Below are 27,736 nucleotides of genomic sequence, written 5' to 3' on the forward strand. Positions count from 1 at the left end.
AACAGCATGGAGTAGCAGATGTATTGCTGCCCTGGGCTCCTTCAGGAGGAGCATGAAAGAAGTGGAATAAGTACATGAATAACATATCCCTCACTTTCCAAGGCACACTTCAGTCCTTCTTAGTAGCGCACCCTGACATGAAGTGGAGTTATCATATCATATGATAGTGCTTTGCTGCATGATGTTATATCCTCATAATTCAGGGAGTGGTGCATGAGCCCACCCCACAAAGGGATACAAATCAGAAATCTGTGCTAAAGCAACCTAAACTGCACAGCCAGATCCCCTCTGTTAATTCTGGGCTCTGTAGGAGATAGCCAAATTAAGTACATTTGTATTGTGTTTCTCATTCTGCCATTTGTACTGTTTTCCAAAACATTCTGTTTTGGTTTCTGCCAGTCACCGGAAGGGATATGGGGTAAATTTGATTCAGTTCACATTTAAAGACAAACCACCATACATTACAAAGCAAATAACAGGAACTTGAACGCAGCCATCCTTCGAGATTCACACTTTTTCTGGATTTTGCTAAGCGGTCCTCTAGCGAAGAAACATGTACAAAAAGGCATAGGCTACAGTTTGCAAAAAGGCGTGAAAATAACATACAAAAATGCTTTCTACGAGGAGGAGAAATTGCTTTGCAAAACTGTGCATATTAGACCAAACTGCATACAGATTTGTGTATATTAGGATAAATTAGCAACACGATACTGATGAAATTTCATGAGGGAATAATAATTAAAAAAGAAAAAGCAAGCTGATGTGGAGAACTGAGCATAATACAGTGGTACCTCGGGTTAAGTACTTAATTCGTTTCGGAGGTCCGTTCTTAACCTGAAACTGTTCTTAACCTGAAGCACCACTTTAGCTAATGGGGCCTCCCTCTGCTGCTGCGCCGCCGGAGCACGATTTCTGTTCTCATCCTGAAGCAAAGTTTTTAACCCGAGGTAATATTTCTGGGTTAGTAGAGTCTGTAACCTGAAGCGTATGTAACCCAAGGTCTGTACTGAAAAACTGAGAAACTGAAATCGAGAGATTTGCCCTGCCCTGGTCATGAAAAAGGGGAAGAACTAGTGGTGTGGTCTTCTGCATCCCCACTTTATATGTATGTATTTCATGTGTATTTTAATGAACTGAATAATGAGTCATGGGGGTGTGGGGAGTGTTTGCATAAACTTAGCAGGGCTTATCTTTTCAGTTGCTAATCTGTTAATGCTGTTAATACTGTTTTGTAGAACGCCACATTGATCTGTTAATCATATATTATGACTTTTGCTGTAATTGTGACGCTCAGCTTATTTTTAGTTGCTGCTTTGTTAACAGTGCTTCATAGACAGCAATTGTTTTATTAATGGTCGTCAATTATTTTATATTAATTATGCTGCCTTTGTGATGTTCTATGATGTTATTGTTAGTTGTTTGTAAGCTGTTCTGGGATTCATTCAAATGGAAAGAGGCATAGAAATACAATAAATCAAAATCAATTTGCATTCTGAAATTTAACAGGCATTGTCCATACCTGTCGGAACTTTATCTGTATAACCCCAAAAGGCTTGGAAACTTCCTGTTGCAATGTGGTTTTAATTTCCATTATGCTAGTAGGGGCCACATCATGCATTTGGGATTAACCAGTTTGGAATTAGAAACATAGAAACGAAATCCCAACGTTCTCAGGAATCTGAACCGATTCTTGTACTTGCTGAACACCAAAGGAAATGGACAAAACATTGTACGAGTTTGGGATAGGGTCAAATTTTTTGGAAGTCAATGGAGCACCATCTCCATTCATAGTACTTGTGGTGGACTTGGCAATAGGAGGGCTTGGTGTACTGGATTACAAACCATCTCCTAGTTTTTCCAAGGTGGGGGGAGTGACAGCTCCAGTTGTTTGCATAAGGAAGTGGAGTTTGAGGTGGGGGAGGGAGGAAGGGACAGACAGAGAAATGGGATTTGGGCACTTTACCTGTGTATTCCTCTTCATCCTCCAGTATCTCCATCTGAGTTTGGAAGAAAGCCGCTTTTGAGGCTTCCATGTCAGAAGATGGCATCTCTAGCATCCTTGACCTGGAGTGATGGGAGCTGGAATTGGAGTATGGGCTCTCAGCTGTTCCATATAAAATGAGGCTCCATTCTTTTAACTTTCCTGCAAAAGATTCGGCATTCATAAATATTGCCCTGGTTTGCACATAAACACTAAGCAACAGTGCATTAAACTATGGTTTATATGATAGTCTGGACCCTGTCCAGGGGTTTGTTTACTCCCAACAAACCACAATCTTAAACCACGGCTTGTTGTTACCTTACAACTTTTTAAAAATGATTACTTGGCATTGAAGTGTGAACCTAGCACTGTTCCTTAACTATGGCTTGCTTGGCCGCCCCAACCCAGGTTTTCACCAAGCTAATAATAATAATAATAATAATAATAATAATAATAATAATTTATTATTTATACCCTGCCCATCTGGCTGAGTTTCCCCAGCCACTCTGGGCGGCTCCCAATCGAGTGTTAAAAACAATACAGCATTAAATATTAAAAACTTCCCTAAACAGGGCTGCCTTCAGATGTCTTTTAAAATAAGCATGAGGCAAGAGCAGCTGGAAAACAACTCAAGTTTAGAGGAACAAACCATAGTTTGTTTGATGGTCTGTGGGACAAGTCATGGGTTAACTCATGCTTTGTTAAACAAACCATGGTTTAAGCAATTTTTTAAACAGCTTTTCCCAATGTGGTGCCCTCCAGATGTTTTGGATTACACTCTCATTATCCTAGGCCAGCATGGCCAATGGTGAGGAATGATGGGAATTAACAGTCCAAAACATCTGGAGGGCACCAGGTTGGGGAAGGCTGCCTTAAATGAATCAACGCTTAGCATTATGTATGATCCAGGTCATTAAGTCTATTAACTGTTAATAATCAGTCATCTGCCTTAACTGATGGAAATGCTCGCAGGTACCACCTACTAATGGATTATTTGACAAGGTTGTAATGGACACAATTACTTAAAATGGATAAAACACCTATGCAAATTAAGGCGGCTTTGCATCCTAATTTCAAGGGTGATTTCTTGTGAAAATGATCCCTATTTCAGGTAAATATTCGCTCCAAAAGGGAGATGTGTAAAAGTCTTGCTAGAACTAATCCTATTCTGATGTTGATCTGTTTTAATGAATTTGATCCTTGATGACTCTGAAAAGAGAACGTGGAAGAGGAAATTGGCAGTTACGTTTGAAATGAGTGCTTAATGAAATCTTGGTAAATGTGTTACTCTTTTGAAATGTTTGAATGCTCAGATAAAGTGGTTGAAACATCAATTCAAATTAAATAAGTGTGAAAATTACAAAAGTCTACTATATGTTTTGGAAAGTTCTTGGTTCATTCCATGCACATTTGGAATGAACCAATTTGGAGTATCTTAAGATACTCTAACCAAAGATTGCATGATGTTTCCTGAGGTCAAGAAGCAGGTTTTCATCTATGTTTGGATACACCTGGATGCCATTTTGAACCAAGATGGCGGACTGAACCTTTCAAAACTGCACTGATTTTTTTGTTTCCAACATTTCCCAAGCAACACTGGTTATGAGGCAACTAATGTACACATAAGTGACTTTTTGAGATAACAAGGGAATGCAGGGATTGACAATTTAGTTTCTCCTTCATCCTTTAAGACCTCATTGACACATACCTCAGAATGATGTGGCAGAGTTATGAGACAGTTGAATGGCCTTTAGTGCTTAAAACTACAGAAGGGTGAATCATATTCTTCAACGCTTCCACCACAGCATAAATATAATTCATTCCCTGGCGGATGTACATTGCTGAGGAAGATCAGTAGTGGCCCAAAAGCTGTCTATCAAAACTGCTGGTCTGCTTTTGATGGTCTTCTAACTGAGGGATCTCCAACGTGGTGCTTGTGAGCACCAGTGTGCCCACCAGATTTTGTGTTCTCATACTCCCACAGCAGCCATTTTGTGACACGTGCTCATAGTGCTTTCTCAAAATTCCAAATGTGCCCCCAAAGGTTGGCAAGCTTTGTTTTAATTGGAGGAATTCCAGACGAGTTTTGAGTGACTTCAGGACTTCCTGGAAGACAGTTTGTCAGTCTGTGCGGTCACCCTTCTCCAGTGTAAAGATTGCAACTTGAACTGGTGTCCAAGATTTACAAATGGCCCTCAAAAAGGCTGGCTACTCAAGCATTTAAACATTTGTTATGAAGCAGAAGCACTAAATCATTCTCAGGAGAGGGGGCTAAAGATTTGCTAACATGTACAACTCCTTGTTTTTTGCTCATTCTTTTCATAAGCATGTTGTTGTTGTTGTTGTTAAAAGGAAAAAAACCTAAAACGTATCAACCAGCCTGATTCAAGTCCGCAATGCTAACTCCACTTTACCTGGGAGAAAGCCCCACTGAATTCAATAGGACTTACTTCTGAGCAGACATGGTTAGGATTGTGCTGCAATGGTATCACAGAAGCAAAAGGGGGGAAAGGGGGGTTGCCTTTCCAATGAAAGCTCAGGAATGGGGTGGGCTTTGAGAGTTTTATTAAAAAAACAAATATCAAGGGCATTAGAAGTAATCCACCTGAGCACAGAACAAATTTGCTCTAAAAAGCTCCAGGAAGGGCATGAGGAGGAATCTGTTCCCAGGGATTTATTGCTGCTTCCCGTGGTTAATATGTGTTGGGAAGCGTTCAGAAAAGAAGCTGCAGTAACTCATTCCCAGTGGGTGCAGGGATCATAAGCAGCACCCACAACGAGCGCATTATTTTTATTTATTTATTTACAGTAAGCCTGCAACTTACGCACATTCAGGTTGACATGCCTGGCAGAATAATTTTAAAAAATTAAAAAGGAGGAGGAAAGAGGGCAGGCGTCTGGAAAAAATGACTTCGGCAATCCCACCCACCATTGCACTCAATGTATTTTGACTATGCACGATTTTGGCTTTAGGCGTGATCCCCAGAACATAACTTAAGTTGCAGGTACGCCATTTATCCCTCCTTTCCTTTAAGGGGCTCACATCCGCACCATTGGCTGTCGCTTTTCCAAAGAAAGCCGCCTTACACAAAGGTAAGACGATTGTTCCAACTAGCTCAATATGGTCCACACTGGCCGGCAACAATTCTCCAAGATCTTGGACCGGGACCATTCCAAGTCTAGCAGGTAGATGCTTGGGGAAGGGCCACAGGTGGCTGGAAGAGAATGTGTGTTGTGTGTCCCTGGTGCAATCCCACTTCTTTGCAGCCGGCACAACAATGCAGACTAGGAAACGGGGAGCTCTCCCAGCCCACCCTAGGGATTCTGGAGACTAAACCTTCCTGCATGCAAAGCATGCTCCACCACTGAGCTACAGCCCTGGCCCAGACCTGTCCTCCTGCTTCCAGGGTGCTTCTTGGTGGTGGAACATCACATTCCAGATCGACAAAATGTTAATATTGAAGAGCAGCAAAGCAGGCACATTTAAATCGCCTGTGCAGCATTAAACAGACTACGTTGCACTGATTTGCTTAAACCGAGTGCAGAAATGTAACACTGTTGGGTGCAAGATGATCATGACTTTCAATCCATCAAATTTATGTTATGGAATCGCAAAATGTCATGGAAAGCGTGAGGGCACACATTTGAACATCACAGGGAGCTTCTGCCCCATGTTAGTCTTTTAGTTTCACATCTGTTTTGTTTTAAATGTGCTTGTTGTTTTTCTGTGTTTAACTTTTTAAAATTATATGATGTGCAAATTGCCTTCAGATGGTGGTTTAGAAGGAGAGTGATAAAGCAATGATCAACAATAATAACAATTCTCCCACTTATTTACAAGTGGCAGGGAGTGCCAGGAGCAGCCCAGGAATTTGAATAAACCAAAAAAAATATGTGTTTTTAAAATGAATAGCATAATTTGCGCATTTTGAACTGTCGCGTCAAGAATCAGGCCAAATCAGGCCAAAGTCTTGTTTTGGTCTGCCATCTTGATTTAAAATGGCACCCAGCACCCAAGCATCAAAGAAAACCATTGCACCCTATTTTGGAAACCCTCATGCAAAGTTTGGCAAGGATATATCCAGAAGCAGCAGAATCTATGCCAAAAGAAGGGTGAAGTCACATTTTGGACCGCCATCTTGATTCAAAATGGTGCCTGGTGTCCAAACGTTGACAAAGACTCCCATCTTTGTCCAGGTGGCAATATTCCCCTCTGCAGCACTGCCATTTATTTCTACACCCAAATAACCTGAATATTCTCAGCCCTTCGACAAAGCTAAGCTAAAGCTGGTATGTCAACTGTGAGAGCCTCAATGAAAAATTATAGCAAAGGTCACATGGGGGGGGGGAAATTGTGCCCCTTTATTTCACTGCCAAGGCTTGTAGACCCAGAATCACACCAAGGAAAGAAAAGGACAAGAATCCTGTCCTTACACCCTGCTGTAAAGGCACAGACTCCTGACATGCGTTGTTCAGTGTTTAAAAGTCAACTTGAGGCCTTTTAATGGCATTTGTATCAGAGGTATTTCATGCTGTTTTGCCCAAACTGCAGCCAGTTCCTGAGAACACTGTCTCCTCTTGTATTAACAGGGGGGAAATGTTTCTGAACACCATTCATGACTCTAACCGGGAGCAGGATGGGTTGGGGGTTGGGGGAGAGACTAGGGGCCAGAAATCTTGGAGAGGGAGAAGGAGCGACTCCTAAGGAATGAAGAGGCCTGCGTACCAAGCACAAAAACACACACCGTCACTTGTTAATATGTCATCTCTCTCTAACACTGCAAAGCTTCAGTCGGCGAGAAATAAATATAGATCTATACCGTATGACGCAACCTACAGAACAGCCCCGTCCAGAGCTAAAAACAGCACGCAAGAGGCATTAAAAGAAATCCCTACATTGCCAATGTAAACACTGCAGGGAAGCTTGAGTTTTATGTGCTGATTTTCATGCTTTCATGGCTGTGGGGTGAGAAAAGAGGGAAGGGAGTTGTAGGGTGGCAGCCTGTCACATGTCTCACCTGCACCAAACATTTGGGCCTCTCACTGCAAGAGACGACACAATCCAGAGGCACTTACCTTGCATGTCTGGGTTTCGCACATGGTATGGCTTATCCTGGATTTCCAGTGTCCATTCTCCTGCAGCCCTTTCTCCCCAGCAGTGGACAGTCATGAACTCCCAGTGCTTGAAACCATTACTAGAATCATCGTGCTGTCTGTTAATAGGATGACAAACACCAAGAGGTCACACCAAGAGGTGGCAAAGAGAACTGGTGGGCTATCTAGTTCAACCACCTAATTTAGGCTCACAGGCTGAAGGTTCCCCATCAATGCCGGATTTACGTATAAGCTAAACAAGCTATGGCTTAGGGCCCCATTCTCTTGGGGGGCCCCCAAAAAATTAAAGGGGGGGAAACTGGATGTACATTTCCAAAATATAAGATAAAAAACAAATAAAATAAAACCTACATATAGCAACAGTGTTTTGTGTTGTGTAGGCTCCTATGATGTAAGTAATGGGCCCCGCCTGCTAGCCTGCTCCCTAAAATATCACTGGTTTGCTCATTTCTATATATAGGGTGCCTACATTCTGCATGGACTGGTCAATAAATTACCATATAGCATATATTCAACACAAAAAACAGCGACAATTTGTTGTTGACAAAGGACAGCTGGACATATAAAGGGCCCCATTACCTTCAGTAGCTTAGGGCCTCATCAAACCTAAATCCGACCCTGTTCCCCATGCCTACTCTAAGTAGGACTGGTTGGATTCTACCCATTTATACTAAAGCTAGGAACAGAACTCCAAATTCGACTTTGCCATTGACCCTGAAAACTCTCCTTTTTGGCACCAAAGGAATAGGAATTATTTGCGAACATCTACACATCAACAGAGGGATGCGGGTGGCACTGTGAGTTAAACCACAAAGCCTAGGGCTTGCTGATCAGAAGGTTGGCGGTTCGAATCCCCGCAATGGGGTGAGCTCCTGTTGCTTGGTCCCTGCTCCTGTCAACCTAGCAGTTTGAAAGCACGTAGATAAATAGGTACCGCTCCAGTGGAAAGGTAAACGGTGTTTCCATGCGCTGCTCTGGTTCACCAGAAGCGGCTTAGTCATGCTGGCCACATGACCCGGAAGCTGTACGCCGGCTCCCTTGGCCAATAAAGCGAGATGAGCGCCACAATCCCAGAGTCATCCGCGACTGGACCTAATGGTCAGGGGTCCCTTTACCTTAACCTTTTATACATCGACAGAACAATGAATTAATATCTGCCATAATAAACTGGAGAGGAGGAGTTGTGGGGTGGGAGAAGATATCTAGGCGAGCACTTATTTCAGCATGCATGTCTCTGGACACACTCGGCTGCTTTCTGCCAGCATGCATCCTGGAATGTTTAACTGTTTTGATTCAGCTCCGCTGCCATAGAGCAGCTTGTATCTAGAGGGCATGAGTTGCTTTTCCGGATTAGCAGACCCTGACTTGGCAACACAAGCCCTGTCAGCATCTTTATAAAAGAAAATCCAAAAGGACAGTAACGGCCTCCTGCTCGTGTTCACGGTACGTGAAGTTGCAGCTGGCAGAGGGACATGCAATTCCCTGAAAATGCACTGTTTCCTACTGGCTCTCCGGTTTCCAAATCACCTAGTGCTAATAGGAGGGGAGAAAGCAGAAAGCAGCATGGCCAAAAAGCCTGTTGCAAATATGCAAAACAGGTGCAGCTGGAAGTAGAGACCAATGAGGGCAGGCATCAATAAAATGCTGAACGCCAGCTCTTAAGTGCCAGTAGATTTCAGTGGCTACCTATAGCCACCCTTGTGTAGTGTGGACATAGTGTGCAACCTGGTCTTGATTACATTGCCCTCGGTGGGGGGACCGGATCTTGGAGGCACCAGGAAACTGCCATGGGATTCTTCCCCAGAGCCTCAGCCTTGAGGAGAAAGGGTGTAGTTCTACTGTTGTCCTCCGGGGGTCAGGAGGGAGGTTCTCCCTGATTTCTGTCTGGTTCCCAACCTCCTTATGGCTACCTTGCCTATCTCCCAGCAACCACCTGGCTTCCTGCTCTCTATACAGCAGGGGTGAGGGACATCAGGTGTGGGAGCCACACATGTGGCCCTCTGAGACTCTCTATTTGGCCTTCAAGATTCTCTCCAGGCCAAGCCCCTCCCTCAACATCACACCCCTCACCAGCCCAGCAAGTGCCTCTAAGATGCTCTTGAACTGTGGCACCTCTTGCTTGCTTAGATGGAAGATGGAGGTGTGTGTGTGTGTGTGTGTGTGTGTGTGTGTGTAGAAACCTCTGAATTTTAAAGGCAGACGTGTCCTGCTTTACGAATGCTCACTACGCAAATATTCATTTATCAGAACACAAGGAATTAGCACCCAAAGCTCCTTACACGTACAGTGGTACCTCTGGATGTGAATGGGATCCATTCCGGAGCCCCATTCGAATCCTGAGTAGAGCGTAACCCGTGACTGCGCGTCTCAAGATTCGCCGCTTCCACGCATGCGCGTGACATCATTTTGAGCGTCTGCGCATGCACGAGCAGCAAAACCCGGAAGTAACGCGCTCCGTTACTTCCAGGTCGCCGCGGAGCGCAACCTGAAAATACTTTACCTGAAGCTACTTCAACCAGAGGTATGACTGTACACACTGCAGATTCTGTGGCCAGGAATCAATAGGAATCAGTGGAAATTGTTGACTTGTTATGTGAACAGAAATTGTTTACTCATTATGCAAACGCTCACCTAACGAATGATTTCCAGAGAACACATTTTGTTCATAAGGCAGGACCTGTGTGTATGTTTTTGCACAGGCTTTTCCTGCATAAGACTGGAACTCGTGTGGTTTTTTAAAAAAACATTTTCACTGTAATTAAATTGTTTTTGTGTTTTTATGTTTTGTGTCATCGCACATTGCTTAGAATTTTTTTTTTAATGTTAAGAAATACTTTTCAGTGAAATAAATAAACCCACGCACTCCAGGTCTTTTTTAGAAGCTCATGGGCTTGCAGTCTTGCTGGGGCAGGTCACGTTCCACTCTCCTCCCTCTCAATCCTTTGCCTGGTTCTTTATTTTTTTAAGAGCAAAATGTCTACCCCGCTTTTTGAGGAACTCCCCCCAGAAACCAACTCACAATCTCTAACCTTGAAACAACTCTGCTTGACAACAAAATGCAAACCACTAAAGAATAAACCAGCATAAAAGATGAAATACAGAAACAGAATACAGTGAATAATACAGATGAAGAAAAGAGTATTAAAACATAAAAAAAAAAACAACTGCAGAAAGACCGTGTGGTGTAGTGGTTAGCGTGACGGGAGACCAGGGTTCAAATGTCCATTCAGCCATGAAGCTCACTGGGTGAAGAATAAAATGGCGAGGGAGAGAACCACCCTGGGCTTCTTGGTGGAAAGGTGGGGTATAAATGTAATAATAATATATTTATTAAACTTTTGAGTAATTTGGGAAGGCTTTTACATTATTTATTTACATAGGGTTGCAGTCAACCTACTCAGAGTAGACACATTGAAATTAATGGCCAGGTCTAACATAGGTCCATTACCGTATTTTTCGCCCTATAGGACGCACCGGCCCATAGGACGCACCTAGTTTTCAGGGGGGGAAATCAAGGGAAAAAATAAGATTCCCCCCCCCCCCCGCAGCTCTGGGAGCAGTGGACAAGCTGCACGCAGCCTGTGCGCTACTCCAAGACCTTCTCCCTGCTTTTGCAGGAGGTGGCGGAATTCCCCCACCTCCAGCAAAAGCCCACAGGAGCCCCGCGTGACTCCTGCGGGCTTTTCGACCAGGAGGGAGAAGGGACTGAAACGGCCAGTCAGTCCCTTCTCCCTCCTCGGGGAAAAGCCCCCAAGAGCGGCGCACTCTTTAAAGGGTGCGCGGCTCCTGCGGGCTTTTCTAGGAGGTGGGGGAATCCCCCCCCTCGTAGATAAGCCAGTAGAAGCCGCGGAGCCCCTTTAAAGAGCGCGCGGCTTTTGCCTGCTTTTGGAGGAGGTGGGGGAATTCCCCCATCTCCCGCAAAAGCCCAAAGGAGGGTTGGAGAGTAGCGGGAAGGCGTCGCGCGCCTTCCTGCTGCCACCCATCCTCTGGGGCTGGCAATGGGGGAAGCGCTGCTTTCCCCACCGCCAGCCTCAAACCCGGGTTGGAGAGTAGCGGCAAGGCGTCGTGCGCCTTCCTGCTGCCCCCCATCCTCTGGGGCTGGTGATGGGGGAAGCGCTGCTTTCCCCACCGCCAGCCTCGAAGCTGGGTTGGAGAGTAGCGGCAAGGCGTCGCGCGCCTTCCCGCTGCCCCCCATCCTCTGGGGCTGGCGATGGGGGAAGCGCTGCTTTCCCCCACCGCCAGCCTCAAAGAGCAGACTCTCCTGGCTTCAGCGGAAGCAATGCAAAGCCTCCGGAGCGCAGGCTTCGGAGGCTTCGCGTTGCTATCGCTGAAGCCAAGGAGTCTGCATTCGCCCCATAAGACGCACACACATTTCCCCTTCATTTTTGGAGGGGAAAAAGTGCGTCTTATAGGGCGAAAAATACGGTAATTTCAATGGGTCTCCTCTGATAACCCCCCCCCCCCCGAATACAATCCATACCATTTAATGCCAAAATAGGCTTATGAATGGGCAGGCCTAGTAGAGCTGCAATCCCACCTGCAAAATCCAAGCTCTCCCCACCCTGTACCACCTACTGGCATTCATGAGGAGCAGACCCAGAATGCCTTTTCAACCTCAGTCCAGCCGGGCTACAAACTCTCAAGAGGGCATCTGTGTGACAGCTTACCTTCTAGCCAGGAGCTGGGACTTCGTACCAGAAGGAGAGGTGAGGTTTATCTGCAGGTCTCCCCGGCGCGGGTGTGCAATAGAAACCCGCACGATGACGTGCTCCAGATAGGCTACGTGATGGTCAGGGTGGTCCACACAGGCGTTAGTTAGAGTTGCCGTCCGCACCGTCTTGTTGGTGGGGATGAACCTAGAGAACGGGAAATAAAGGGAAGCCTTTGGAGGTCAGCAGTCCAGAATCCTGACAGAATAGGTTTACCCTAAATCAGGGCTGGGGAATCTTTGGCTCTCCAGATGTTGCTGAATGGCATTGCCCATTATCCCTGCTTACTGGCCATGCTAGCTGGGCATGGGAGTCCAACAATATCTAGAAAGGCTACAGTTTGCCCATCCCCAGCCTATGAAATGGGCTCCAAGCCTTCGTTCATTTAGACAGCCCCTTTCTATTATCTTTTCCAGCTGTTTTATACATGGCAAGGTGCATTAGAGAGGTGGCACCCCGCTCTGGTGGTTTGCCAGTTTCTCTTTCTATCTCCCAATTCTCTGCTGGAAAAACAGCTTTAATATGGACTCCATGCTTTCCTTTCTTCCTTCATTGGCCAAGGAAGCCTGCAGCATTTGTTCTGAGCTGGAGCTGAACTTGTTCTTGCTTGCCAAATCACGCCGAACTACAACTCCCATCATCCCTGGTTAACGGCAATGATGGATGGGGCTCATGGGCATTGGAGTCCAAAAACATGTGGAAGGGAGGGCCCCAGGTTGCCCAGCCTTGCCCTAAGTCAAAGTGGAACACTTTAGACATTTTGTGTGATGGCCTGGGATTCGGACTCGGATGCTGAACCCGAGGGATCCCAGCCTGCACAGGATTCCCCGCCTCCAGAACCAGCTGAGCCGGGGCTGGGGCATGAGCTGGAAGGGTCCTCACCTGTGCTGGGTCCTCAGGTGCTGAGTCTGCTCTGACTCCTGAGGTGATGGAGCACCCATTGCCTGCAGGTGCTCCACTCTCAGCCCGGTCAGAGGAAGTGGAGATTGCCTCTGGGTCCGGTAACCCTCCAGCCTCTCCTGAGCTACAGAGGCTCAGGGCAGAGGGAACTAAGTTCCCGCAGGAGGAGTGCTCGCCTCCAGGCCAGGAGAGGCGAGTCATCAGAGGATCGAGGCCACCCTATGCCTCGGGGCAGATAAAAGCCAGCCAGCCCCAGTCCCAAGTTGTGGGAGCAATATTGTTGGTTGATAGTTCCTGTCTGAACCCTGTCCTGCTTTTCTGCCAGAGCTCCTGACCTGCCCTGGCTCTCTGCTTGCCTGCCTGTTCCTGACTTCACCTGACTCCCTGCCCTGCACCCAGCTTCAGCTACTATGGACTGCCTCCACGTTGCACCTTTGACCACGGACCGGACTTGGACCTCGCCTCTCAGGTAACCCACGGGACCAGCACATTTTGGTAGTTAGCCAAACTCCACCACATGCTGCTCCATTAACAATTTGTATTGCAGCCTAGAGGATTTTAAAAATGTGTTTGTATTTATTTAGTAAGTGCATATATATCCTGTTGTTCTTCCATCAGGGAACTCAAGGTCACATAGGCAGCGTTCCCTGGTGGTCTCCCATCCAAGCACAGACCAGACCATGACCTGCTTAGCTTCAACAAAGGGGCTGCATTTGGTGCCATGAGACCAAGTTGTATGTTGGCCTGCCCCCGGGAATGCTACCTTAGTCAGGTGGGGATGCTGACGACTTGGTTCTTGGAACTGCCACTTTAGTTCACAAGAAAAAAACGGGTCAGCCTACAACTGCTCTTAACAGCCTTCTTGAAGCGAGAAGCCAATCTCGACAGCAGTCTTGGATCTCGTTCAGCCGAGGATTTCATGCTTTCAGAGACCATCGTCTCTCCTACACAGTCACCGCCCACTAGCAATGAACCAACTCCCAGCACAGGGTCTGGAGCATGTTGTTAATGTCTAATTTATTGGGAGGAAGCTGCTCACCAGTCCCCAGACTTGCTCTAGGGACGCTTCTCAGCATATGGTGGAAGAGACTCGTGGGGATTACATCGCCGGTCTTTTATTTCGCCTTAGTCATAAAGGGAGAATCGATGAAAGCTATAAACAGTGATGTCATTTCCCGGGGAGAACAGGATTTTTACAAGGGGACTTCAAAACATTATTTGCATGCAGCATGAACTGATTTAAAGAAGCTGTTTTGGCCAAATGTTCCCGATTTTCAGTTTAAGCAAGCGTCAGCTCTAGCGTCCTGATCGCAAACACCGACAAATCGCATAAGGCCAAGAAAGCAATGTTTTTCAGCCAGATTCTCAGTCAATTGTGTGGAAATATTTCCTACTGAAGTCAGCGGGGCTTACCTCCAGAACTGGAGCCCCATATGTTCCTGCATGCATGGACTTCCCTTTGGAACAACGGAGCGCTTAAGCACAAGCCTGTGACGCAAGGATGGGGAACCTGTGGCCTTCCAAATGTTGCCAAACTACAACTCCTATCAGTCCTGGCCATTGACCATCCTGGCTAGGGCTGATGGGAACTGGAGTCCAATAGCATCTGGAGGATCAAAGATTATCTTGATAACCTGCTATACAGGTTGACTCATTTGCTAAAAGGAATGTGGACATCTGAACAATGAAGATTTCTCTGTGTGTAGATCACAACTCCCATGCCCACACTGTATCTGAATATTTATCACCCATCTTAAAAGATCTGTGCTGGCTTCTAGTAAGTTTCTGGGCTTAGTTCAAGGAACCAATTTTAAAAGACCTAACAGCTTTGGTCAACCAGAGCATCTAAAGAACAGTCTTCTCCCAGATGGGCCTCCCCAAAAATTAAGTTCTGCTTCAGAGACCCTCTTCTGAGTGCCTGCATTGGGAGAGATTAAGGGTGTGGCAAACAGACAGGGTCTTCTCAGTGGTGGCACCTCATTCATGAAATACCCTTACCAAAGATATGTGGGCGACACTAATACTTACATTGTTTTGAAAGCAGATTAAGTCATTTTTATTTTGACAGCCCATTTTATTTGCTCCTAATACTAACTTCACTGAACAGCATTTTAACATCTTTAGATTTTCTCTTCCTTTTACAGGCAATCTTTACTGCTATATGCCTGCCGTTCTTATGACTTGCTGTTACCTCGAGATCACAACTTTGAGGGGAAGGGAGGAGAGGATTTTTAAATAAATAAAACAGATTGCTAGAGCCAGACAAAAGTGTTTGAGAGGGACATAGCGACACAGCTACCTCTTCTGCCTGATGTATCCATCTTACTATTTAGCCACTACAATACCTAAATTCCCCATGAATATAATGGAATCTATCCTCAGGGAGTCTCAGGAAAACAATATACCGGTACTTCACCATTAGGATGTCATACAAAGTGAATTCTGTCTGGCTCGTAATGCTTAAAATAATCAAGTTGGAAGAGTCTCTCCAATGTCATCTAGTCCAACCCCCAGCCTATACAGGGAGCCGACTACTACAGGATTCCCGATAGAGGTTTTTAAGCAGAGACTTGCACGGTCCCCTAACAAAAGAGAGTCCACCTTCCGAGGCGGTCTGGTCCACTGCTGAACAACTTGTGCCATCAGGAATGCTTCCTAAAGTTCAGCTAAAATCTTCTTTCTATGTGAACCTGCTATGGGGGGGGGGGGGAATCTTGGGGCCGAATACACCATTGCAAGCCTCTCTGTGTGGCCCTCAGGATTCTCCCTAAGCTACACTCCTCAACAAACCTGCTCTGCACTCTCACTGACTGCATTTTCCTGGCTGGAATGTCTCCCGGAAAAGCGATAACACCTCTTCCTTGCCTAGATGGAGGATGGAACGATGTCTGTACACAGAAACCTCTTATTTGTCTGTATCTATGGCTCCACATCTATGGCTCCACACAGTTTTGCCCTTGGCCCCACCTACAAGTGGCATGGAGTCCTCCCAGATCCTAGCCCAAAGCCCGTTTCCTCCTGCTCCAGCCTTTGTGAAAGGAAACATTCATTCTTATGGCTGAGGATGCAATGAAGGCATCTCCACACCTGCTTGGAGTCGCCCTGGTGGCCTAACTCAACATGCTTCTAGACGCTTATCCATCCAATATGACTGCTCATCAGACACCTGGGTCAATGGGGTCTGGTCCAGGAGTGGGGAAAGCAAAATGTCACTTAGAGAAGGATCTGAAATATTTTGAAGCTTGAATTTGTTTTATTCTGGATTGTTTTATTTGAAGTTTTAATGTGTTGTAAACCGCTTTGGGATTTCCCCTCTTTAAAATAGAAAGTGGTATAGAGATGGAATGAATGATCATCATCATGGCAATCAGACAGCCTCTTATTGAGCAGCTACTTGCCTGGGCTGGGACGCGGGTGGCGCTGTGGGTTAAACCACAGAGCCTAGGACTTGCTGATCAGAAGGTCGGCGGTTCAAATCCCCCAACAGGGTGAGCTCCCATTGCTCAGTCCCTGCTCCTGCCAACCTAGCATTTTGAAAGCACGTCAAAGTGCAAGTAGATAAATAGGTACCACTCCGGCAGGAAGGTAAACGGCGTTTCCGTGTGCTGCTCTAGTTTGCCAGAAGCGGCTTAGTCATGCTGGCCACATGACCCAGAAGCTGTACGCTGGCTCCCTCGGCCAATAAAGCGAGATGAGCGCCGCAACCCCAGAGTCGGTCACGACTGCACCTAATGGTCAGGGGTCCCTTTACCTTTTCCTTTACTTGCTTGGGCTATACAAGTCCTCTTTTTACAAGTTCCACTGGAGAGTATCAGCTTGAATTAAGCCTCAGACCCAAGTCCTCAATCACCTCACTCCACAGGGGAAAATACTGACACAGGGTAGGAGAAATGGAGAGGAGGAGGATAGGAAATTAGGTTATCCTCATTGACCAGCTGCAGACTGTAAGATTCCAGCAAATGTTAAACACCAGTTTCCAGATGCCTTTAGTCAACACAAGGCAAGCTGGAGATGTGTTACTGTAGGGGTGGGGGACAACTTTCAAGCCAAGGCTTGCATCTCCATGCGGTTAACCTTCCAGGAGGCACATACCAAGGGTGGGTGGGACGAACGTCAAATGTGGGCAGGGCCAAAGTCATATACATATACACCCAGTTGCACATCTACACACACACACAAGCAAACCACTATCTCAAGCCCAGCCTTCCTTTTCCCCTCCATCTGTGATACAAAGACAATAGCCCTGACCTACTTTACAGGGTTATTGTAATGATCACTGAGATAATGTGTGTTATATGTACACATACTGTAAGTTTTACAAAAATGAATGCGATGCTAATGTATTCACAGTTATAAGGTTTACAAACACTAATGTGTAAAATGCTGTTTTAATTTATACTATATTTTGCTTGATGTTATTAGACTGAGATGGCCACTTTTAAAGTTGTATTTATCAACATGCAACTTTCTGTCATTTATTTCGTTGTGTATTGTATCTATTTATGATTTAAACATTGGTTTGGATGCTCTGAGCAGAACAGCAGGATTCTAATAAACAGTAAGTATTTCTTTAGATCAGGGTGGGAAAACTGTGTCCCTCTACCACTAAATGCTGTTAGACTACAAATCCCATCATCATTATTATTTTTTACCATCGGCCATCCTACCTTGGGATGATGGGAGGTGTAGTCCAACAACATCCGAAGAACCAGAGGTTCCCTACTTTGGCTTTAGACCATAACCGATAGACTGAGTCAGTGTTAGTTTTAGTTTTTATACAGTGCCAAACAATTTTAGGTGCTTTATTAACGAACTATTATTATTATTAAATGGGTACTGGTCCTCCACCTATTGGAAGTTGAATTAACTGTATTTTAATTTCTCTTCATAACAGCATACAGGGTCTTCCCTTCATTTTATCCTCACAACAACTTTGTGAGGTAGACAGTAACTGGACCAAAGTCACCTAGTATGCTAGATAACGGATGTGGGATTTGAAGCCGGGTCTCCCCACTCTTCATCTGAAACACTAACCTCTCAAAGATTGGGGGAGGGCTCCGAAGAGAGTGTGGCTGAGGCAGGGGACCGATCCAGGAGAAGGACCAGTGATTTATGGGGTGTGATGCCACCCACAAGGCAGAAGCCAGGGGAGAGGGAGAGTCAAGGCAGTCTGAGGTGGAGGAAAAAGCGACAGGTCAGTAGATTCCTCACTTACTCCACCCCAATGTCTCCTAGAACCAGGAGGGGCTTGAAAAGGAACCAGGCCTTTTTGGTAGTTGCGCTCTCCCTCCCAGAAGATGTCAAACAGATAAACAGCTCTGTGATTTTTAAAAGACACCTGTTATTATTATTATTATTATTATTATTATTAAGCAATGATGACTTCTGTGCAGGAGAAGCCTCAGGTTGTGGGCAGGCAAGCTGTCAGAGGAGGGTACATAACCCAGAGGAGGAGAGGGGTCCCACTGTTGCTGCAACTTCTCCAAGGGGCCCAGACCTGTGGCCAGCTACCTAGAGGCTAGAAGCATGTGTGCATGTGTATCCAGAGCACCATGGAAACTACTGAAAGTGTTCTTCTTGCCAATAAAGTGTTAAGGAAGACACATGTCTTCCTTATCTGGGACGGGCTGTGACATAACCATGTGACATAACACTGGCTCTGTAGTCTTGCCACAGCCTGTGAACGTACACTTAAGCAACACTCACTCAGGATCACAGAAATCAGAATCTTTTGGCAATATTTATAAATTCCGTGTGTGTGTGTGTGTGTGTGTGTGTGTTTTCTGTTGTAACCTATCCCCACCCCAAAATGGGTGGAAGGGGAAAGGGAGGGATCAAGGCCAAACTGAACCAACTTCCAGGCATCCTCAAGGTTCAGAAAAAGGTTATGCAGTTCAGTAATTAGAAACAGTTGTCAACATGGAAGCCACACCAAGTTATACCAGCAGCAAACAAACTTTTAAAAGGGGGGGGGGGGTTTGAAATGTAAAAAAAAAAAAAAAAAAAAAAAAACATAATGCGTGAAAGGAAGAAATACTGGAGGAGATTTAGGAATGGATCTGTCATTGCAGCCTCACAAGGAGTAAACACATTAAACTGTACTAACAAACTCCAGACAACTCCATGACTGGGTGATTATAAACACTGCAAATGAGCCAAAGCACACAAGGAAGCCTGTTAAACCACAGCAGGGGTGATATAGCTTTTCATCTCTTGCCAGTGTTTCTCAGACTCATTGGACTTCCATTCTAAAACGTACCTTGTTTTGTGTGTGTGTGTGTGTGAGAGAGAGAGAGAGAGATTTATTACTGACAAGTGGGCCCTGCAACAAAATGTTGCAGTGCGGCGTGCTCCCTAGGGGGAAAGGCTGCAGCATATCAAACTTTTTAGTTTAGAGAAAAGGCAAGCAAGAGGTGGCATGATAGAAGTTTATAATATTATGCATGATGTGCAGAAAGTGGGTAGATAAAAAAGTTTTTTTCTCCCCTCTCTCATAGCACTGGAACTCATAGACATGCAAAAAATAATGTTGGAAGATTTGGGACACATAAAGAAATTATTTCATGCAGTACATTATTGAACTATGAAACAAAATCCCACAGAAAGCAGACACAGACACTAACTCGGATGGCTTCAAAAGGGCAAGGTCGACACTGTGCAAACGCACTAGTAGGCAGGCTAAATTAGTTCCACTGGTTTGTTTGCACTGCACTGACTGCCTCCCTTCCCCTCTTCTCTTTCCACAGGTATGCAACAGTGCGCTACTTATCAGGAAGACAGCATAGTGATTCCACCCCACCTGACAAGCCACTTCTGATACACACATTTAAACACTCACCAAGGCTTCTTATTTGAGGTCCCGACACAAATGTGCTGAGCAGGGACTGTTCGCCACTTCTTTGCCTCGACAACAAGAGCTTCTGCATCCACCAGGCCGAATCCATACAAATGGCTAACTGAAAAGACAGGTGTCTCAGAGATTCACTGGTTTATAAAACAAACCCTTATTTTTCACAGCCTCTCAAAACTCTTCCCCTGTCCCAGCAACTTGTGGGCTTTGTTCATGTGTTTGTGCAACACTTTCACAAAAGAACAGCTTTAATATTCCTCCATTCAAAACCTACAAAACGTTGTGTATTTTGCGCCTCTTGTGCCATCAGCTTAGATATTCTGATCCCTCCCCTGCTTTAGTTCTAAATAATGTTGTATAAATGATTTGGATACATGACTTATTGTTATATAAATTGTTGATAGAAATAAATACAGCATTTAAAATAAAAATGGGGAACAGAACCAGATATCTAACTTCATGCTCAGCATCCAGAGGCAAAATGCAAAAGATAAAGCTAGTCTCATAGACCTGTCTCTAATACCCCATATTGCCCTATTATTAATTAAAAGTAAATTGACCCCTGACCATTAGGTCCAGTCGTGACCGACTCTGGGGTTGCCTCGCTCATCTCGCTTTATTGGCCAAGGGAGCTGGCGTACAGCTTCCGGGTCATGTGGCCAGCATGACTAAGCTGCTTCTGGCGAACCAGAGCAGCTCACGGAAACGCCGTTTACCTTCCCGCCGGAGCGGTACCTATTTATCTACTTGCACTTTGTCGTGCTTTCGAACTGCTAGGTTGGCAGGAGCTGGGACAGAGCAACGGGAGCTCACCCCGTTGCGGGGATTCGAACCGCCAACCTTCTGATCGGCAAGTCCTAGGCTCTGTGGTTTAACCCACAGAGCCACCCGCGTCCCATTACTAATTACCGCGTAATTACTACTATTATTATTTAGACTTGTTAGACATTTGTTACCCAAAGGTCTCCAAGTGACTTACAACACATTTAAAAACATAACAGCTTCGTATGCTCAAAACACCATAGGAATCAGAACTAAAGTCAAGGTGCAGAGCAAAGAATTCCACAAAAGCAAGACTGCAAGTGCAGTTTTCACATTTGCTAATTTTGAAAAAGTTTGTAAAGGCTTTCTAGCTGTTACATTCCTGGCTTCAAAACTTAAGCATTTTTCAATAAATACTTTGAGGTTTCAGCTGTGCTGTAATGCATAGAGACCATTGGAAACCATCTGAAGCGGGGGGATTGATAATTGATTCTTCAATGTTTTTTATGTGGTTGAAATTAATGTCAAATCAAGGTGGAGTGTGTTAACTTCCTATGAAGTGTGCATTGCTTTGCCCATCTTAAATGTTTATACAAGCTCTTCTGCCTACAGGCCAGACAAATAAAATGATTTGGGCCACTGAACTGACACAACAGTTGATATATGACTCAGCCCACCTATTAACCTGTGAGGACTGGAATGGAGATCACATCTGCAACATGTGTCCAAATCAGACTTTGGTAATGTATTTTATATTAAAGAAGTTAACCAGTATCTGTAATAAAACCTAAGCATTTTCAGTTTGACTGTAAAACTGCAAAGGAAAACTAGTGTTGTTATCTGATGCTCGCTCTCTCTCTCTCTCTCTCTCTCTCACTCACACACACACACACACACACACACACACAATTGAAAGGTACTTCCTTTTGCATACGTACCCATCCCTAATAAAAACAGTTTCTGGGAGGAAAAATAACGTAGAACCTACAGATTATTTTGTTTCAGAAGTAACCAAAAGTCTTACTGTAAGGATTACTTTAAAGTCACTGAAAGGAAATCCCAGAGGTAGAACTTAATTTTGACACAGGCTTGTTTTGCACCTTGGCAATAGTTTTTTGTCACAACTAAGAAAACAAAATGAAACAAAACAGAAAAAGGCAGGATTTCCCACATCGAATCACTATTCCAATCCAGTAGAAGTTAAGCCTTCTCAAAATGCTATTTGCTTTTGCATCTGTCACCGCTGCTTGGATTTTGTCTCCTGAAACAGACGGGAGCTCGCAAATACCCATTGATAAAAAAGGCTTCTAAGGGGATTATCAGACCTCCGAACAACCAATAATCATTTTTCTTGGCAGGTCTGTGGGGCAAGTAATAGAAGGAGCTGTTTGAAATGGATACATGAGATCTCCAGCTCAGAAATCTCTGTGGATATTGATTTGGATTTATAACTTAATCCCACAAGCGCCATGTGGGGAGATGCATTGCTAAGAATAAGAAACAGAAGAATCATACAGGTTTATCGCCTAGTGGCGAGGTTTTCCTCTAAAAAGTAGGAGTGTATACAGACTGCAACTGCTATGGCTTGAGCATTCAGGTGAAGGAACCTAACTGAGAATGTGTTGCACACAGACTTGGGACCCACAAGGCCATCTTTGTAGGTGATCTTGTTAACCATTGGAAATATGGAGCTTCAACAGCAGAAAGAGAACTTTTGCCATTTTTAATGCCAGCTTCAAATGGCCAGGACAGGCAGCTGCAGGATAAAAGCTTTTTCACATTTAGACTACTGCAATGTGCTCTACATTGGGCTGTTCCTTGAAGATGATCCATAGACTGCAGCTATTGCAGAGTGTTGTCCCCATTTGTTGACTGACACACTTCCATGCAGCAATGCAGAAACCAAACCCAGCCCCCAAGCATGCATGTTAACTCACCTCGACGTCCAGCTCCATTTGTTTTCCAGTCGGGGGCCAAGAGGTGTCCTGGTCGAGATGTTTTAACGAGAAGGTGCTGAACGTCTCGCCAGGTCAGCAAAGGGCTAAAAGTCAAGGAAGGAAGAACAAGCCAAGGATAAGACAACATCTCTCTTGTTCTGTTGGTAGGATTTTGAAATGGCTAGGCTAAGGCTAAGGCAACAGCAGAAAACTCTCTAACATCAGTCAATATATATAGCAAGCATTGCCAGTATCTCCTACGGTGCCCATGAAACGGTCTCAGTAAACATCCTCTCAAAAATGCAGACTTCACAAAAGACTCTTTGCTCTTCCCACTCAGTTCCTTTTTGCACAGGCTCAGTCTCTCCTACACTGAACTTACCCCCTTAAATATGCCCCATAGAACGTCAGGATTGCACACCCACTCTCCCATCTGTTCTGAACAGAGAAGGGGTGCAAAGAGCTTCCTTCTGTGTACATTGGCAGCGGTATAGGTATCTTTTCCCTACTGATGGGGCATGACCATACCCATTTTGTGGTCCAGTCTCTTTTCTGCTGTTCTGGATGTGGCAGCCATTTTGTGTTGTGCCACGCCCCCGGCAACCATTTTGTGACTGGCACGCACTATACTTTGATCCAAATTCCAAATGTGTCCAGTGACCCCCAAAGGATGGCAACCCCTGGTATAGAGGAATATCAAAGTAATAGAATAGGTTTCTAATAAGTAACTCAAGCGATCCCCCCCCCCATTGTCATGGGTTCAAAATGGAAGTGCTTGTTTATACCAGCCAGATAAGTGGAGTTTGTATGAAGATTTTGGTATGTACCTTTTTGATTTAAGTAGTTTAGCTACCCTAAACATTTGCCTCTGAGAATGTGTTTATGTGTGTATAAGCCAAAATATTTAGAAGAATTCCAGTTACAAGCTGTCACATGGTCCTGTGATGCTTTTGCCCAGCAGGTGTTCCTTAAAGTGCCTGGAGCAAGGATGGGGAACCTTAGGCCCTATATCCACTCTATATCCGGCCCTCTGGACACACTCTCTAGGCCACAGCCTCTTTTTCCTACCTGGCCCTCTATGCCAGAGCTTTCCAAACGTTTCATGTCGGCGACACACTTTTTAGACATGTGTAATTTCGTGACACAGCAATTCAGTTTTACTATCAAACCAGAGGTTAAACTAACCCCTTTCCAGCCCTGTGGGGAATGTTCGCACGACACCAACACACAGCAGCCCACACACAAACGTGTCATGACACACAGTTTGGAACGCTCCGCTCCATGCCTTCCTCAAGTGCTTTTGCTTGGTCAGAAACCCAAAATGCATCCTTCAGCTGTGACAATGCCTCTTGCTTGCCTAGATGGAGAGAGAGGCATGCATGCATGCATAGAAACCTCTGGCATTTGCAAGGCTTGAATGTAGCTTCCATTCAAAGGTCAGAGTCACATCCAACGTTGCACTCATTTTTGCCTCTGGCCCTGCCCTGTGCTCTCACACAGCCTCTGGAACTATCCCTATCAGCCCTATCACCCCTGCTAAGATTATACAATAATCTGTTAACGATACAATAATCATTGGAGACGCATTGCAACGATCAGTGCAGGTCTTGTGTTGCCTTTTGACCAGATCTACTATTATCAGTGCACACATATAGGAAATGATGCGGAGTGCTCCCATAACTTTTTCCGGGGTGACTTAAGTTGTGTTTTCCACGAAGTATTTAAAAGAACTTGTACACTATTCTCTTGAAATTGAAGCGCCTTGTGTTTTCAGTGTTCCTAAATTCTTAGCTTTGGAGCATCCAGTGGCTGAAAAAGCTCCCCTTTTCATGATGCTTTGGCAGCTCTAGGACACTGGAGATGGGGACCCTGCTGCAGAAATAGCAATAGGTCTTTGGATTCCTGTGACCCTTGGTCACTCCACTACTGCCAATGCAGTTCTCTGGGTGAAAAGTTTTCCCCATTCCCTGACCTGGAGAGACAGATTTGTAATTATAGCAAAGCATTTAGCAACAGGAAAATGTTAATTCATTTGCTCCCCGGCAATAAAAAAGGAAACGTCTCAGCACTCAGCATCGCTTAACGCGCCTGATCCCGGGTACTTAATGGTGCATTTTATGTCAAGAGCTAAACAATTCCAAAATTTACAGGCTTAACCTTCTCCAATGTACTGGTCACGAACACTGCACTCCTTTCAAACTGCGTTCACACAAGTGTTTAAGAATTGAGCCAACCCACCCCAAAACGCAAGGCGTGGGGAGCGAGGCCACCGCTGCCAGCTCTCTTTGTGCTGGCAAGACACTTCCACATCCCCAGTCACAATAATGTAACAAATTAACCGTCTCGACCGCTGTGAGCTCACAGCAGCCGACAATATATTAGCGACGAGAGCCAAAGTCACAGCATGGGAGTATTAAAAGTAGTCAGCAGTCTGAGCTCGGGGGTTCATTTTCCCCACCCCTCCTAATTCTAAAAATAAAACAAAGCTGGAAAAAAAGTCTATTGCTATGCAAAAGAAACCAGGGAGAGAGGTTTTAAGAAAAGCCCTGCCAGATCAGACCAAAGGCCCATCGAGTCCAGCATCCTGTTCTCACTGCGGCCAACCAGAAGAACACAAGCAGGACCCGAGTGCGACAACGTTCTCCCCACTAGTGACTCCTAGCAACTGGTACTCAGAGGCACACCCAGAGCCACTGATGTTGTAGGGAGCATATCGCTATCACGACTAGGAGCTGCTGGTAGCCTTATCTTCCAAGGGTTTTTCTAACACACTTTGAAAGCCATCCAGGTTGGTGGCCATTATCACTACAACTTGTGGCAGTGAAGATGCAGCAAAGTTATGGAAGCTGATGCCTGCCCCCTTAGTGGAAGATGGGGCGGTGCTTTTCAGGGGTTCCACACAAGCCTATCCAGGGAAGGTGTGCTGCTCAATGAGAAGGTTCACGATTTAGGCAAGTCCATCCAGACACACAGAATCTTGTTTCTTAGATTATCGTTGATTTCAATCTTTTTTTAAAAAAACGTTTTAAATTGTTGTTTTTACTGATGAATTCATCGCCTTGTTCTTTCTTGCTTTGAGGGTTTTTTGCCCCTTACAATCAAGCAGTATATGAATTTTGTGAAATAAAATAAACCAACAAAATAATAGAATCGTGAAGTTGGAAGGGGCCCTGAGGATCATCTCGTCCAACCCCCTACAATGCAGGAAGGAATATGCGGCTGTCCTGTATGGGGATCGAACCTGCAACTTTGCCGTTATCAGCACCATGCTCTAACCAACTGACCTACCCAGGCTGCAGACAAACTTCATCAGTGACAGCTTGGCATGCTCCAACTGGCCCAGAGCATCAGAGACAGTTCATTTCTGCTTAAGGCACCACAGGAACCTTCCCCTGGTACCTTCCAGATGTTTTGGGCATCTGTCATCGGCCCTAGACTGCCCAGATGGGAGCTGTAGTTTGAAACATGTGGAGGGCAGGCTTACGAGAGTCTCAATCTGCAGCTCCTTCTTATGCTCTTGTACATAACTTCAGAAAGCAATTATATGCAATTCATGGAAAGCAGCACACTTGAAAACCAATGGTTTGTTGTGCTGCCTTACTCTCCCCTGTGTCCTGCTCCCCAGAGCAGACTCTTGCTTTTAACAACAAATCTACAAACTGTCAGAGAAAGAAACGGAGCTCTTACTTGGCCTCCAGAGCCAGAGCGATGATCCCTGCCACCATGGGGGCAGACACAGAGGTGCCAGTATGTCCATCTGTACAACGTTTCCGCAGATCGGTGGTAACCTAATGAGAAAGTCAGTGCAACTATTAGCAGGGAGTGGAGGTGACAGAGTGGTTCACACTCAGGCCCAATGGGACTGGAAGGGCAGACGGTGGGGAGGTCAACAGCACGTGGCGCCAGAGCTAATGTCAAGCAGGGCCGGCTCATTCAAGGTTTGTCTACATCCTTCTCCCTGCTTGAATTCTACAAGCGCAACCCTGAGACTAAGGAGAAGGGCGAAGCTGACAGTCGGTGCCATCCTCTGGACTGGATGAAAAAAGTAAGATGGGCACTTAGGGGGCGGTGCTGGCTGAAGGCAGACTAAAACTTATTGGGGCAGTGACCCATTTGTCATAATGGACCAACCTCCACTGTACCCAGCTTCTGTACAGCAGGCCAAGGCAGTCTGTAGCCCCCAAGTCAGAGCAAGATTTTACAAGGTAGACAATGAGCATCTCCTGATTGATGGATCACATTTATATCCCACCTTTTCTCTAAGGAGCTCAAGGGGACGTACTTAGTTCTCTACCCCATTTTATCCTCACAACAACCCTGTGAAGCAGGTTAGGGTGAGAGTGAGTGACTGGCCCAAGGTCACCCGGCGAGCTTCATGCCTTCAAACCTATGAAGCATTTGCTCTATCCTAATTCCTAGTCCTGACTCCTGACTACAATACCTTGGAATTTGAATGGCTTAGTTGCCAAATGTTTTGGCTCCCAAACGATCGAAAACCGGAAGTGAGTGTTCTGGTTTGCAAACGTTCTTTGGAACCCAAACGTCCGCCACAACCTCCGCGGCTTCCAATTGGCTGCAGGGGCTTCCTGCAGTCAATCGGAAGCCGTGCCTTGGTTCCTGAACGTTTTGGAAGTCAAACGGACTTCCGGAACGGATTCCGTTCGACTTCCAAAGTACGTCTGTAGTCAATCTCACGCTTGAGTTGGGAGAACTCACATCCCAAGTTTTGGGTGGGGGGGGGGTAAGGTTTCCCACAGCCCAGGCAGTCAACTGGCTGCACCGTCTACTTACAATTTGCCGCTCATAGAAAGCCCCGCTACTGTAGGTGGTAGCAATGGTGGAGGCACACTCCTCTAGGTACCACGGCTTGTTCCCATTCTCCGTGGTGCTGCTGACGGAGATGGTGTAGATGCTGTTGGTGTATCCATCGCAAGAGCAGTGGTCCCCTTCTCTTCCGCCATTCCCAGAGGCCCAGACAAATATGGAACCCCTTCCTCTACGGCCCTGAGTATTTGGAGTGAGGAAATGGAAATGGAAAGCAATACGTTCATTGGCTGGCGCTGGCCTGGATTCCTACATCTCCACAAGATTTAAGTTTTGGAAGAATGCATCTTCCACAACTTCCTTCCGCAACTTCAGGGATCAGGAAATGACTGGCCCCATTGCCTCTTGTGGATCCCACTGTTGCCACAAGGGCACTCTCAGTGAAAATAAGGGCTACTAACAACTGTCTGGTTTTTTTTCTGCCTTTCAACATGGTTGCTTCAGTATGGTGTCGCCTCAAAACTGTCTTGCAGGCTTGCAGCAGAGTATGTTTTCCACTGGCGGCTGGTTTTCTAGGACCTATACCTCAATGAGCGAGGGATTCCCAAGCTCAGAGGGGTGTACTTGCCGCAGGCTGGGGGCAGTGGAGCTATCACCACCCTCCCAACAATTAACCCAAAGTTGACCACTTTGCAAACTCTGGGCTAGGGGCACAGCG

General features: G+C 45.6%; 1 protein-coding gene across 4 annotated transcripts in view; it reads right to left on the bottom strand.

Annotated features, from left to right (window-relative positions):
• The window catches only part of PCSK6 (proprotein convertase subtilisin/kexin type 6), a 106,618-nt gene that overhangs the window by 22,079 nt on the left and 56,803 nt on the right, over positions 1 to 27,736 (bottom strand). For all 4 annotated transcript variants that reach the window (XR_013979214.1, XM_080980337.1, XM_080980338.1 and 1 more), the window contains exons 8-14: positions 27,046 to 27,258; positions 25,942 to 26,042; positions 22,255 to 22,358; positions 19,544 to 19,661; positions 11,764 to 11,952; positions 7,058 to 7,194; positions 1,964 to 2,143 (exon numbers count right to left, since the gene is read on the bottom strand). Coding sequence is in view for 3 of the 4 variants with exons in the window: in XM_080980337.1 (XP_080836463.1) it covers positions 1,964 to 2,143; positions 7,058 to 7,194; positions 11,764 to 11,952; positions 19,544 to 19,661; positions 22,255 to 22,358; positions 25,942 to 26,042; positions 27,046 to 27,258 (1,042 nt within the window). In the remaining variant the exon portion in view is untranslated. The remainder of the gene's footprint in view (positions 1 to 1,963; positions 2,144 to 7,057; positions 7,195 to 11,763; positions 11,953 to 19,543; positions 19,662 to 22,254; positions 22,359 to 25,941; positions 26,043 to 27,045; positions 27,259 to 27,736) is intronic.

Source organism: Podarcis pityusensis (genome assembly GCF_964106645.2).
Source record: "Podarcis pityusensis genome assembly, chromosome: 14".
In the NCBI taxonomy this organism is placed as follows: Eukaryota; Metazoa; Chordata; class Lepidosauria; order Squamata; family Lacertidae; genus Podarcis; species Podarcis pityusensis.